Source organism: Zalophus californianus, chromosome 2 (genome assembly GCF_009762305.2).
Source record: "Zalophus californianus isolate mZalCal1 chromosome 2, mZalCal1.pri.v2, whole genome shotgun sequence".
Taxonomy (NCBI): Eukaryota; Metazoa; Chordata; class Mammalia; order Carnivora; family Otariidae; genus Zalophus; species Zalophus californianus.
The window spans coordinates 44,203,583-44,219,186 of NC_045596.1; the positions used below are offsets into that span (position 1 = coordinate 44,203,583).

At 39.8% G+C, this 15,604-nt stretch overlaps 1 protein-coding gene and 1 pseudogene across 2 annotated transcripts in view; one reads left to right on the forward strand and one right to left on the reverse strand.

Moving 5' to 3' along the window:
* Positions 1-5,435: 5,435 nt before the first annotated feature.
* The window catches only part of CEP135 (centrosomal protein 135), a 76,657-nt gene continuing 66,488 nt past the window's right edge, over positions 5,436-15,604 (forward strand). The window contains exons 1-5 of one of the 2 annotated variants that reach the window (XM_027600429.2): positions 5,436-5,667; positions 8,738-8,895; positions 10,340-10,530; positions 11,469-11,636; positions 14,148-14,289. In XM_027600429.2, the coding sequence (XP_027456230.1) occupies positions 8,783-8,895; positions 10,340-10,530; positions 11,469-11,636; positions 14,148-14,289 (614 nt within the window). In that variant the 5' untranslated portion in view covers positions 5,436-5,667; positions 8,738-8,782. Of the gene's footprint in view, positions 5,668-5,821; positions 6,024-8,737; positions 8,896-10,339; positions 10,531-11,468; positions 11,637-14,147; positions 14,290-15,604 lie in introns of those variants that run through there. The other variant, XM_027600430.1, reaches the window with a different exon arrangement.
* LOC113926148 lies at positions 6,739-6,835 on the reverse strand (annotated as a pseudogene).

The window sequence follows — 15,604 nt, forward strand, 5'->3', positions numbered from 1 at the left end:
AATGTGGATGGATGAGAAGTGATCAGGTCCTTGATGGCATTGCTGAATTGCACACCAAACTAGGACCAGCTACTGTCAGGGATGTTGTCAAGTGAGACCACGAAATGCTTTGATTACTTAACCAATTATTCATCAGGCATTCTGATACTTGTAGCCAAGTACGTGTTGACCAATATGCAGTCTCCATCTCTGGAACCTGTGATAAGTTCTGAGAGAGGATCAGAGAGCCAGTCCGGGCCTAGGAAAAAGATGCAAAGGCAGCCCAAGTCAACAAGTAAGTATTTTCATGTTTCTGCACACTTGGGACTTTCTGAGCAAGTTTCACCAGAACCTGGTTTAAAGAACAAGCCGCAGAAGTTAAAATATGACAGTGGCAGAATATAGTGAGAGAACTGAGAGCTTTCCCTCCTGGATGTATGTATTTACCTCTCAGAGTGGGGCACAACCTGAAACCAGGGAGACATCCCAGGAGGTATAGACCAGGAGAGGCTTCTCTTGTCTTCCCTCTGGAGACATTTACAGTTGACCCTTGGATAATACGGGTTTGAGCTATGCAGGTCCACTTACATGCAGATATTTTTCAATAAATACAGTACTGTAAATGTATTTTCTCTTATGATTTTCTTAATAGTATTTTCTTTTCTCTAACTTACTTTGTTGTAAGAATACAATATATAATACATATAACATGCAAAATATGTGTTCATCGAGTTTATATTATCGGTAAGGCTTCTGGTCACAGTAGGCCGTTAGTAAGTATTAAGGAAGTCAAAAGTTATATGTGGATTTTCAACTGTGCAGTGGTCTGTGCCCCAACCTCCCATGCTGTTCAAGGGTCTAACATATTTATATTCCAGAAGGTAAGAACCCAGGACCTTTCCCTTCTCGTTCTAAGGAAAATGAGTATACTATAGGCAGCAAACGTTTCTCTTCCTTTCTTAGGAAGGGAAGGGTGAGAGCTGTCCCTCTCATATAGAAACTCAGATTCTTAATTTAGAGGGGCTTACTATCCTGCAGTATAGAACCCAGAACATATTGGGTAACATCTGGCTTTCATCTTATCACTCTGGGGGGTTGGGCAAGTGAACCCATAGTTATTGATGTGAGTAATAATAACTTTGATCTCTGCTCCAAAAACTCATATTTGTCTTCAAGATAATTAAGTAAATATTCAAAAGGTATCAGCCATAGAAAGAAGCTTGTGTATGGTTCTTTACTGCTGAATCTGTGACTCAGTTATAAAAAGGCAAAGGTGATACTAGATTGTGTTGATATACACTGAATGTGCTGTGCCAGATATATCAACAGAAACAAATATATCCCAGTCCTCAGTCCTAATCTGATACAATAATTTCTAGGTATAAATTACAATAAGAAAACAGAAAAACTAGAGTGTTTCTACTCCAGACGAGGTGGCCAGTTAAGTTATAAGCTTGGAGACCATGTCATGTAAGCAAAGGTTGAGGGATCTGGAGTATTCTGAAGGGTCATCACATGTATGAGGGAGAAGATTCACGTTCTTTTGATTGCTCAGAGAAAATTGCTCACACTCAAGGAGAAGCAGATTTTAGCTTCATATAAAGAAGAATTTCTCTAACAAAGCTTTTAGCAATGCAATGAGCTGCTTTGAAAAGCAGTGAGTCCTCTTGCTGTTGCAAGTAGCTACAGGGTAGCTGGGGTGACCATCTGTTGGAGAAGTTGCACAGAAATCTGTGTTTATGTGGGAGGCTGGTCTAAGTAACCTTTTGGGACCCTGAGAACTCCACAAAATTTAATTGATCATCATCTGAACATTCTCTTTTTTGGCCATTGTCCTATAGAGTTCCTTTCCTTGACAGAATTGTTTTGGCTTCCAGACTTGAAGCCAACACTCTTATCACTTACTTCGTGACTTCCAGTAAGTTAACCTCGTCAGTATACTGGAGATACCAATACCTCCTATTTCATAGGGTTACTATAGTGATTAAATGAACTAGTACCTATAAGTCATGCACAGTACTTACAACATAACCTAATATGCACTCGATGCATTATGACTAATATTAGTTTATTTGTATCCTTGCTTATTGCCTTTTTCTACCTTTTACTTGGCTACCTACTCATCCTTCACACCTCTACTACTTTGAATTTACATGCCTCTTATTTTCAGTGAATTTGAGTCCCTGTTCATATGGGTAAAGAGCCATGTGATGAATTACATGTTCATATTTTTGCTCATTTTAAAATTATTTTCCTACTGTATTCTATTATTTGTTAGTCATTTTACTGTTGAGTTATAGGAGCTTTTTATATATAAGGTCTATGGTAATAGTTGTAAATATTTTTCCCAGCTATCCTTTGTCTTTTGACCATAGAACTTTTGAAGTGCAAGAAAAAGTTTTTAAATACATATATTAGTGTTTATCAATCTTTTCATTCAGGCAGAGCCCCTACTCTTCTCTCTATTCTTTCTGACTCCGAATGGTGAATAAAAGGTGTAATCCCTTGCACTAGCATTATGCAATGAAAAGTTCTGATGTCTTCGTAGAAACAAAAGAAACTGCTATGTCATTAAGATGCTTTAGCATTGTGCTTTTAAAAGCCACCTTTTCTTGGAAATAATTTCCTAGTGTCTCTGCTGCTAAAGAATAGCTTCTCATAACATCTGATCACTTACACAGCTTGAGTGTCTTTTGTAGCCAAGTCACTACAGAGGCTCCACTGCAAGGCTCCAGACAGACGGGAACTATTGTAACCATTATCCTTATCTGCCAGTAAAAATCAGGTTGCCAGCCAAACCACACACCTGTGGTAATAGGGAAACTGAGTCCCTGCTGCTTAAATAAAAGGACCTGAATTAGCTAGCGGTCATACTGATATTTTAGCCCCATCTTTGGGCCAGTCACTGTAAGGAGGCAACTCTGTTGTATAGGACTCGGGGTCAGAAGATCTGGTTCATTCAGTTCTGTTCAATTCAAAGCACCTTCCTGATCTTTTTTTTTTTCTTTAAAGATTTATTTATTTATTTATTTGTTTGACAGAGAGATAAGGAGCACAAGCAGAGGGAGCGGCAGGCAGAGGGAGAGGGAGAAGCAGACTTCCCACCGAGCAGGGAGCCCGATGCGGGACTCAATCCCAGGACCCTGGGACCATGACCTGAGCCAAAGGCAGACGCCCAACCAACTGAGCCACCCAGGTGTCCCACCTTCCTGATCTTTTATTAAGTGCCAGTCACTCTGCTTGGTTATGGGCACAAAGAAGATCACATTAGTCTTCTGTGTAGTATGAGGAGCTCATGGTCTAACAGGGGAAATGGGATAATCAGTGACAACAGCAGAGTTAATGATATCCAGATATGCAGAATATGTTTTGAAAATACAGAGAAGAAATCTGAAAAAGAAACCTCAATTTATCTCTGTTAAGTTTCTCCCAAACATCATCTGCACATACCTAGTTGTTTCCTGGTGAGTTATTTTTATTCACAACACTTTTGACACGAGATGAGAGATTATTTGGTTTTTTTTCCCGCTCCTGACACCAAATAGTGTCTTTTCCAAGTGGTCCAGACTTCAATTAAGTTCTGACTCTAATGACCTAGAGTTACTGCAGCCTCCACAGGTTAAGACTCTACAAGACTGGGTGCCTGGGTGGCTCAGTTGGTTGGATAACCAACTCTTGGTTTTCACTCAGGTCATGATCTCATGGGTCATGGAATCAAGCCCTTGGGGAGGGGGCAGGGATTTGAAGATTCTCTCCCTCTGCCCCTCTCCCCATTTGCACGCATGCGCCTGCTCTCTCCCTCTCATTCTCTCAAATAAATAAATAAATATTTTTAAAAAAGACTATACAAGACTGCTCCTACTTGAGATGCCAGTCATAAGTCCTGGGCCTGCCATACTTCTGTTGGACCAACTATAAACTGGGGTTCCCATGACCTCTCTCAGGTTAGATAATTTACTAGAATGGCTCACAGAACTGAGAAAGGCGCTTTACTTACTATTACCAGCTTCTTATAAAGGATAGAACTCAGGAACAGCCAAATAGAAGAGATGCACAGGGCAAGGAAGGGGGAAGGGGCATGGAGCTTCCGCGCCCTTTCCAGACATGTCACCCTCCCAGCACCGTGATGTGTTCACCAACCTGGAAACTCTCTGGATCCTGTTGTTTAGGGTTTTTACAGTGGTTCTATTACATAGTCAGATTGTTTGTTTTCCTGCTCACCCAGACTAAATGTCAAGAACTAAGGGAGTGTAGTGGGTTGAATGGTAGCCCTCCTAGAGATATGTATGTGTGTGCCAGGGATCCTGACCTTAGGCCCTGGAGTCCAGCAGTGAACCTGACTCTGGTCTTTCATGTCCCCTGGGGCAAAACTGGCCCATAACATCAGTGTTTCACCCACCTTTTGAATTTGATTTTGATTTTTGTTTTAATTACTGTGTTTTGGGGGCAAAAGGAAGCCAAGCAGTCTTCTGGACTAGATAGAGCCTGTTGCACAGCTATTTTGTTATGTTATTAATTTATTTATGCCTCCCTGTTTCCAAAAGAGATATTTGTTCAGCAAAAAAAAAAAAAAATGTGTTTATTACATATGTTCAAGACTTTGAAAGCCACTTACAGTAGTACCTAAGTCACTGTCTCCTAGAAATTCCATAAAACAATTCATTAAGACATGTGGGGAAACCAAGTAGACATAATGGAAACGTATGTGTATGTCAATATATGAATGGGTACAAAGTTATTCACAACCCACAGAGCAGTCATATGACATGCAAAGATTAAGTACCTTTTGTGCCTGTAAGGCCTACTCGGGAGAGTAGTGAACAGAAAGGAATTGAGCTCCTCTCTGATTATACAGAAATCTTCAGAGGAGACGTGGAATTCGAGGATTTGACCTATATGGTTTCTTTAAGTGAGCAAGCTCTCTACCCCACAACCAGTTTATTTCAATTGAATTCCCTTCACAAATGTTTATTGTGGTAGGTGCTAGGGAAACATAGCTGAGTAAAATAATCTCTGACTCAAAAAATTCAGTTGTGCGGGGGCTAGGGAGAGACATACAGCTAACTACGTTTTGATGGGATGAGCCATAATTCGTGGAATCAAAACTTAATATTATACTCATGATGGGATGAGTATAATAAATGTGTCTACACCGCTTTACAGGGAGAGGGGTGTGGCAACAATAATTTTATCAGGGAAAGCTGCAAAGAAACGTGATTATTAGATGGGATTTTTCGTGGTCAGCAGGCGTTCACCCGACGGGTGAAGGCTTATGCGCTGCAGGGACCAAGGGCTGGACAGCGTTTTAACCCTGCGCGGGGTAGACAGGCAACGAATCCCGCAAAGGGGAGGGATCATTTCTGGCATCCGCTGAAGTTCGGGGTTTGCCGACCGGCAGGAGGCGCCGTGGCCGCGCGCTGTCCGGCCGTTGCGTTTCCGGGCACTTGGGCCCAGCGCCGCCATCGCCGCCGCGCGCGCCCCCGCCGCGCGCCGCGCATCGCCTGCGCCGCTCCCGTTACCGAGGCAACCGCGGCGCCGACTCCGCGCCGGCTAGGATAGTCTCTCGGCGCCATTTTCAAACTGTCCTAGCGCTGGAGCCGGAGTCTGGGGCGGAAGGAGCCAGCGAGGGAGGCGAGGCCCGAGGGGCGATGCGGCCGCAGGCGGAGGAAGCGGCGGCTGGAGTTGCGGGTGAGTGCAGCTGTGGGGGCGGGAGGCCCGAGCGCGGCGGCGGCGTTCTCGCCCGTGGCCTCCCGGGAGGTCCCCGCGGGCCGGGCCCGGGTGCTGCCGGGAGGGAGGCCGCGCGGCTGGGGAGGAAGTGGGGCCCGTCCGGGCGTGGTGCGGCGCGGAGATTCCTCGCCGGCTCCACGTCCGACACCCCTCCCCTTCGACACCCGGCAGTGAAGCTGCGGTCCGGAGGTCGACCTGGGGCTGCTCGAGCCTCCCTATTTCTTTCCGCGCCGCTCGCTGCGGGAGTCTGTGCGGTGTGTGCACACCCGCCTACTGCCGACTGATGGGTTGTTTGAAAAGTTAAAGTGCTCTCTCGTGTAAGAATCTCACAGGCTCTTTGTAAAAACAAAGTACCCAAAAGCGTAGGACGGGAGCCATTTGTTAACCTTTGCCCTGCATCTTCGAAAACATCCCCTTTACCTTCCAGTCTCTACTATTTTAAGTTCAGTCTGGAAGGACTTCGAGACAACCTAAGTTAAGGTTGGTGTTTTGTTTTGTTTCGAGCCCCTGTGTATACATACACACAGGCTACTTTTGTAAAAATAAGATGTACTGGCTTTCAGACACCCACCTTCCCAGAGGTAAGCTAGTGAGTAGTTCTAAACACGTATGCGCGGGGGACCTCCAAACCTAAGCTTTTATGTTGTGCTAGAAACTTTCAGTATAGCCACAGTGTTTGGGTGATGTAGGTGGGGGAAGACAGCAGCCCCTAGGTGAGGATGTTTTTTGTTCTTGGAGGGATTTTACTCTTTTCCATCTGTCCTGTGTTTCGATGATTTTTTTGACTCGTATTCATTCCCTGTTCAGCCAGTATGCGAGGAAGTATTATTTCTGGGTAATCGAAGCTGGTACCAGACGAAGAGGAGAAACATTTGAGTGGTGAGGCCCTGCTAGTTCTTGACAGGTGTATTTCCGGTGTCTCCAGGAGTTTCTCTAAAACACCCTGCATCAGTCAGGTCACTCTGTGGAAGGAACCTAGAAAGCCCATGGGGATGCCACTAAAAGAAAAGGTTAGCAAGAGTGTGGAGACAGAAAGGTTTGTAGAAAGGAGTAGATTATAAATGATGTAAGTTGCTGCAGCTTGGTACAGATACTACACTTGATCTTAGCCAAAAGGCCAAGAAGCGATTGCAGCTTGGTACAGAAACCCGAGTACTGGACCAGAACTCAGGAGACGTGAATGCCCACCTTCTTTGTGGCCAAGTGGTTTGGGAAAAGTCGCTCTCTAGAGGTAGCCTTTCCTCGCCTTTGAATAGAGAGGATGTCTAGTATGCCCTGTCTCCTTTGCAGGGTAGGTTGTGAGGATCACTTTTGCATGTATTCACATGCATTCACGTTTCATAAATTGTGAAAAACAGTAGAGATGTTAAAACAAAATTTTATTTGGCTGAGAAATATGCGTACTAGGACTATACTTACCTGGCAAAAGTTAGAAAAGAGCAAAGGTTCTACACAAGCAATCTTTTTTTTTTTCTTTATTTGACAGAGAGACAGCTAGAGAGGGGACACGAGCAGGGGCAGAGGGAGAGGGAGAAGCAGGCTTCCCGCTGAGCAGGGAGTCCCATGCGGGGCTCCATCCCAGGACCCTGGGATCATGACCTGAGCCAAAGGCAGATGCTTAACTGACTGAGCCACCCAGGCGCCCCCTACACAAGCAATCTTTAGAGAACTCCATTTCAGGGCACATTGATAGAGAATATATTCATAAATATTGAAAAAAACAAGGATAAAAATGTGTGTAGAGATTCATATGTGTTTGTGTCTTTTTTTATAGAAGTAAAATTTACATGGGGAAATGCACAGATCTCAAGTGTACCATTTGAAAACCTTTGATAAATGTAATGCACTTGTGTAACCAATATCCCAATTAACATTTTCATCACCCCAGAAGTTCATTCTTAACCCTTCCAGTCTCCACCCATTCCTGTTGACCCAGGCCACAGCTGTTCTAGTTTCTGTCTACATAGTTTCAATTTGCCTGTTCTTGAATTTCATGTAAATAGAATGATACAGTATATGTGTCTGGCTTCTATTGCTCAAGTAATGTTTTCCAAATTAATTCATGTGGTTGACATGTATCAGTATTTCCTTCTCTTTTATTCCTGAGTAGTAGTATATTGTACAAGTATTTCATAGTTTGTTTATCCGTCTGCTGTTGATGGATATATACGTTGTTTCCAGTCTGGGGCTATTATGAATAAAGCTGTTATGAATATTCTTGTAGAATCCGTGGATGTTTATTTTCATTTGCTTGAATAAATACCTAACCATAGAATTATAGAGTTCTAGGGTAGAAGTTTAACTTTATAAGAAACTGCCAAACTTTTTCCACAGTGCTTTTACATTCACATCAGCAATGTGAAGATTCCAGTTGCCCCAAATCCTTGATAACATTTGGTCGTATACTTTAAATTTTAGCCATTCTAGGATGGGTGAAATTGTACTTCATTGTGGTTTTAATTCATATTTCTCATATAACTAGTGGTGAGCACCTTTTCATATGATTATTCCTGTTCAGTTATCTTTGCAAGGTGCCTGTTCAAGTCTTTAGCCCATTTTCTTACCGGATTGTAATTATTGAACTGTAAGTGTTCTTTATGTATTCCATATACAAATCCTTTGTCAGATATTTTCTCCCACTCTTTCGTTTATCTTTTTGTTTTCTTAATGGAATATTTTGATGAGCAGACATTTTTAATTTGATGAAGTTCAAAAACTTATCAGGTTTTTCTTTTGTATTTAGTGCTTTCAAAAGAGGCTTCTCTAAAGATTCTCTGCCTACCTCAGGCTTGGGAAAATATTCTTTGTTTTCTCTTTTTTTTTAACTTTTACGTATAGGTTTATTAATGTTTATTAATGCAGCAACATGACTATCATAAGCATTGCATTTAAGTCAAGTCTCAATATTCCAGAAGGCTGCCTACCTGAAGAGAAACAAAAAAATAGTTGCTTCATATTGAAAGAATCTTTTCTTCTTATCATGAAATAGTAATAATAGCCATAATAACAGAATAATGTTTTACTTTTTCAGGACTTTAATTTTGGGGAGTGAATAAAACCAGTTTTGGAAGACAAGATGACTGCAGCTGCAGAAAGAAAGTACATTAATATTAGAAAAAGATTGGATCAGTTGGGATACCGCCAGACTCTGACAGTGGAGTGTTTACCATTGGTAGAAAAACTTTTCAGGTAAAGATGAAAATACAGTTCTAAACCCGTGTGATCCTTAATCCCATTTATCCAGTTTCTATTAAACTTCATGTTACAGTAAAGAAATGGGTAGGTTTTTTTTTTTTTTTAAGTCCTTCAGTCATCTGAAGCTCATCTATTCTTAGATCCTACTCCCAGATCATCAGTTCAGGGCCTCCACATTGCAAAACTCTAGGGGTCACCTTTCATACTCTACTGTTCAGAGTAGATGTTTCTGAGAGTTCTCCGTGAATAGAATTACCATTTTTTAATGTGATTTTCTGATATCCTTGGGTATTCTTTGCCTCATTAGTCTTTAATTACTGTGATTTGATAAAGGTTCATATGTGGTTGGTCATTACTTTAGCAGTTACATGTTACTTTAATTGAAAGATTCTATGTGCTTTTGTTCTTTTCCATTTTTTGTTCTTTGCCTGAGACTGGAGCAGGGAAATTGCTTAGAAAGCTTTTGCAGTAGGGCTACAAGCTATGATGATGGTAAGGAGAGAATGGAGGAAAGAGATTTTGTGCTCTTTATTATGGCCTCCAGAACCCTTCATGATCTAGTTCTAGCTCTGATTCAAGGTTGGAGGGTGGGTGAAGTATGTTTAGCTTTCTAAGAAACTGGCAGACTTTTTCCACAGTGATCTTATACACCAACACCTTCGTCTCCCATGTATTTAACCATTTGGAGCTCCCTAAACATAAACACTCCCGACCAGTCTCTCCCCTTGGTCTCTCCATGTGCTATTCTGTCTGCCTGGGAAGTCCGTCTGACCTCTCCCTCCTGCCCTATGCTTGTTTAGCTCTGTGGCCTGCAAAATTGTCACATCTGCTATATGTTACCTTCACTACTTATCATTGTTGGAAACTTGTTTTTGTGTTTCCTTTAGAATGCAAACTCCATAAGACTAGAGACTGACTTTATCTCTGCTATATCTAGTACAGGCTGAACACATAGTTGTTGTTTATCACATAGTATTATAACTTTTGACAAACTGTCAGTAAGATATAAGCTCTGTGAAGCTGTGTTCTATATTGTGTTCCCTGCTCGGTAAATACTGATGGAGTGAATATTCTGGTTTGTGTTCTTAGAGGTAAGGAATCAATTCTTATTCTTCTATGCTAGCATTCAGTAAATCTTTGCTGAATGTACAGGTGAGTTTCACAGGTTCCACAGGATCAGGTGATTAATTGGACATGGGGGATGAATGAGAGGAGAGATTGAAAGATGATTCTAACTATGTGTATGTTTCATAACTTTTAATCTTGTTTTGAGAAATTTTGAGCACCTGGTACCTTGAAAGACTCCTAGTGTTTCTGTTTGTTTTTAGATTTGATCTCACTTAGTGTTAACATTTAAGTCTTTTTTGAAATATATTTTAGTTATTAAAAGTTAATGGAATGTTTCCTTGTATTTACATTTTCTGTTCTTTAATTTCAGTGACCTAGTTCATACAACAGAAAGTCTTCGGAAATCAAAATTATCTACTGTGAAAGCTGAAAAAGAAAGTGCCAATTTTGATTTTGTTTTGGAACCTTATAAACTTGAAAATGCAAGATTGATCAAGGAAAATAATGAATTATACCTGGAATTAATGAAACTGAGAGAACAATCAGGTCAACACATTAAAGGTAAAATTTTGTGATTTTTTTAAAATGCCATATTTTTTGCCTAAAAAGTTTTTTCTGTAGGAAAAGCTTATATATAGTGTTGTGGTAGTCTTCCTGCTAACAGTCTTGAAATAATGTAGAGTGCATTGAAGAGTTCCCAACAAGGAAAATAAATTTGCATTTCGTAGCTATAATCATCCTCACTATATGTAGATTAAATTTTTAGAATTAAAATTGCTGTAGAAAGCTGCGCAGTATAGGAAATACAGTCCGTGATGTTGTAATAGCGTTGCCCGGTGACAGACGGTAACTACGTTTGTGGTGTGTGTAACATAACTTCCGGAGAGGTTGAATCACTCTGTTGTACACCTGAAATCAGTATAACATATGTCAGCTATACTCAATAAATCTTTTAATTAATAAAAAAAATTGCTCTAGGAAACATTAAATGCTGAAACCAAAGAAATGTCCTTGAAACAACTTCATTTTTCCCTTTCTGAAAGTAAGAGGACTAAAGTGAGGTGAAAGCCTTGTATCATTCTGATTCTTTAATACCCCCGTCTTCGAGCTGGAAGATTGAATAGAATGATTTCAAAGGTACCAGACAGAGGGTAATTGTATGACTATCTTACTATAAGTTTTTCTTATATCAGTAGAAAGCCCTGATACCTGGCATGAATATATAGTCCCTCAGCTACATACCCAGTTTACTGGATTGGAGCGAATGCCACAATTTATATTAAGCCATATAGCAGAAGAAAAATATGATTCCCTTTTTTGTTTAGTGACTTGTAGTTTTGTTAATAGTGGTGGAAGAGGTAATAGCCTTTCAGACAAAGGCTTGTGTAAGAATCAGATGGAGCCTTTCAAATTAATGTGACTTTTGTATTTTGTGAAATGAAAGGATTTGATAGATTTCCTGATCTGTAAAATGGTCTTTGAATCTTTTTCATTTTAAGAGTTGAAAACTACATTGAAGAAGTGTGCACGTGAAACAACTGATCTGAAATTTCTAAATAACCAATATGTTCATAAACTCAAACTTTTGGAGAAAGAGAGCAAAGCTAAGAATGAAAGAATTCAACAACTTCAAGAAAAGAATTTGCATGCTGTAGTACAAACTCCAGGTGAGTCTGCCCCGTCTCAAAACAAATCATACACGTCTAATCTTTTAAAGATGTTAAAGCTGTTGACTAAAATAAGACTTTGGATTTTCATGCTTAGACTTTAGTATTTGTAAAGATGATTTTGGATTGTCACATAAACTTTTAAATTTATTTCTTAAGATCTAGGTAGTATTTTATACATGCACCTAGAAACTTATATAATAGTAGTTTCTTAGATACAAGTAGTCTAACTTCAGTGCCCAGAGTTTTATTTCCTTAATTGTTATTTTAACTTCTTTTTTAAATTATTATTTTAGTATTCTTTTTTTCCCAAGTCAAACTGTATTCAGCTTTATCAAAAATACTTGTCATAAACAATCCTGGTATTTCAGGAGGACATGGGCAGACAGTCACTAGCAGTATACAACAACTTTCAAACTCCAGTCTCCAGTGGACTACCAACATCAGAAAGCCACTATAAAACCCAGTGAAGTCTTCATGTGGTGCTCTGAACAGGGAAGATTTAGGGTGAGGGTTGACAGTTCACACTTAGGGTGTTGTTTAACAACTTCTTACAAGCCGGCCCTGACTTTAAGGAAATGAAATGAAAACGGCAGAATTATCAATCTGAAGATCCACAAGCTAAAAAAGGAACTCTTTTGAGGGATGCCATCCAAATGTTATCATTATTATTTTAGTTATAAAGGTAATCTATACTCATTAAAAAAATTGGGAATGTTGTGTTTTCAGTATTTCTTAGTTTATTTTACTTTTATGTTACTTTATGTTCAGTAGTTCTGTAGCAAGAGAAAAGAAAGGAAGGGTCATATCCAGAGTTGAGGGTGGTCCAGGCATAAAGTTGGTGGAAGAATCTCCAGTACCAGTGACGAGATCATCAAGATGTCTGAATCATGGGCTGAAGATGATGGGAGTGAGTGAGTGAGGTGTAGGAAAGTGCTGGATTATGAGACGAGGTGGAGGCTGAGGAATTAGGAGCACGAAGACTGCGATCAGAAGGGAGTTGGAGTTCTAGACACTGGCACAGTTTGAAGTGGTGACGAAGGCCACACACAGTCATCTTACGGTGTGCCCATAGCCAAGCGGAATCAGGGGGGGATGGAAATGTCAAGAAATGAGATGGAGAGGGGGACTGTGGGCTAAAGGTAGAAAAGATCAAGAAACATAGAAGGTCTTGGAAGTAACTAGAAGATTAAGGGGAAAAATGAGGATAATCAGGTTTCCTGAGAGAGGAATGGGGCAGATTCCAGAGAGATTCAGGTGGTATAATCTATAGAATTCAGTGACTGAATGTGGAAGACTTAGGAGGTAGAGGAATTCCCAGATTTCTGTTTCAAGTGAATGAGCGGGTGGATGATGGTACTATTTTTTAGAGAAGGTGGAAAGCAGAGCAGGAGTTCACTTTTGCATGTATCAAATGTTATACCCATGGAACATCCACATTGAGATTTCTAGTACACAGTGGGATATGTAGATCTGATTTTAGATGTGTAGTCCCAAATGAAAATTCAAATTTGGGAGTCATTGGAGTATTGTGGGAATTGAAGCTATAGATGCGGTGGGAATTATCTAGTAAGATTATGTAGACTGGGAAGAGAGAACAGATCCTGTGGAAAGGTTGGTAATTAAAGGACTGGTGGAAGGAGAGGGTCTTTAAAAGAAACTGAGAAGGAACAACCAAGGAGGAAAACCAGGAAGTAAGGGAAGGAGAAAATGGTTTACTTTCTTTAGGTGTGTAACTACAAGCAAATCATTTAAATACTTTTGATCCAGTTTCTTCATCCTCAAAACAAGAGGTACATGTATACAAAATGTGTCAGGATTCTAATAAAGACACAATTGTAGATTATGTTTGTTCTTTGTGTGGATAAATTCATTTTTCAAGTGCATGTCTAATCTTGGCCAGGTGCTGGGAAAGGTAAATTATCTGTGTAATTTGGATGTATATGTCCATAAAAAGAAATTACTCCTGATGGTTTTAAGGATAATTAAGTAGACATTCCCCACTAATTCAGGTTATAGCATCATTTTATATTACAGATGACATTAATTCAATGTAATACTAATTTTGCTGCATAAAGTTTCTGTTATCTGCTCTTTTGGCATTGCTTAATAAACAAGTTTACTCTATTTATCACTGCTTTAAGCTCATTTGACAGTTTTCTGCTGGTGATGATTTCTTGAGTTCATAAGAGCAAATACCACAAGGCATGCTTATCTTTTAATCTTGTCAAAGTCTTGTTCCCATCTAATAGAGGAACAGATTACATCTGGATATATGTACCAAGCATGCCAAAAATAAAACTTGTTTTATAACTGTGTCTTGTTGAGGTTTTCAGGAATGCATTGTTTAGTTAAAGATCAGGGGGTGAGTATATACAAGGGAGGAGGTATTTTATCGCTAGGTAATATGAGCTAGAGACACCCTTTATAACAAAAAGCCTAACCTTCTGGAATATTTAATTCTAATATTTGTTTCTTTTAAATGTTTTTGAAACACACATTGTGTTTTAGGTGGCAAAAAAAGAAGTATTGCTTTCAGGCGCCAGCGTATGCAGATTGATGAACCAGTCCCTCCCTCCGAAGTCAGTTCATATCCAGTTCCGCAGCCTGATGACCCTTACATTGCAGACCTCCTGCAGGTGGCTGATAACAGGTGCATTAAATAATATTTTGTTGGTTTCAGTTAATCACTTGATTAACTCTAAGTTTCTTGATGCTAGGGCTCCAGTCTTTGCTGTTGTATCTCCAGGGCCTAGCACAGAACTTTGCATGAACACTGAGGAAGTACTTTCTGAATGTATCCTAAATATAGAATGTTTTTACTTGTTTTGGAACTTTGATCTCAATGGTTCTGTCCATGTTTACTTTAAAAATAATTTAGTGCCATCTAGAACCTATTTTAGTAGAGTTGCTTTAATATTTAGTTTCATCACCCAGTTCGTCTTTTTGCAGGACTCTCTCACTTCAGATATGTCAAATGCCAATGAACATGAATAGATTTGTAACTGGCTTTGAAATTCTTTTTCATGATTCTCTAGCTGTGTGCTTGTTTTTTCCTTAAATTGGAATCAGATATAAATTCTATTTTATATAGAAAAGGTCCCTGGGGAAGTCACTATGTAAGTGTCCTGGGGATGTAAAGATGAGTAAGATGGTATTGCTGCTCTTGAGAAACTTACATTCTAATAGTAAAGATGAGATAAATACACAGAATGCCATTAAGAAAATTTTAAGAGGTTCAAAGGAGCAAAAGAACACTCGTGACGCATCTGTGGTCATAGCTGGAAAAACATTTTTTAAAATATGTACTACAGTAGTAAAAATGGTTAGTATGGATAACTTTTTATTTTGTAGATTATACAGAGAATATGGGGGAGTTTTTCCACTTCATTAATCTCATAACAATCTAAAGGAACATTGGTGGAGGTACTGATTAGGATCTCTTAGTTATTCTCACACAGTTTTACATTACTATGTTTATACAGTTATCTGAACTTGTGAAATATTTTGTGGGGTTCTTTTTTTCTGTTACAGTTGTAATCTAGGACTTCTCAGCAGTGTGATAGTGTATTTAAGGAGTTTTTTGGTCTGCACGTTTGTCATTTTCTGTCCTTAATCTTTTTCTTTAACATCTTTCTTTTCTATCAAACCATCATAGGTGGCATTAGTCTCTTGATCTTGTTTGTTTCCTTTTGCACATATATATTTTGTTTGTATTCCAAGTAATTCGTGTGCATATATATGAGTGCAGTCACATACCTACTTTTCTCCTAAACCTAGAGTAGTAGAAAATACTGGTTCCAGTAACAGCAGGGACAAGGTGTGCCAGCCTCACTCTACTTCACAGAAAATCTCTCTTAAAAGCAGACCTGGCGGGGCGCCTGGGTGGCTCAGTTGGTTAAGCAACTGCCTTCGGCTCAGGTCATGATCCTGGAGTCCCGGGATCGAGTCCCACATCGGGCTCCCTG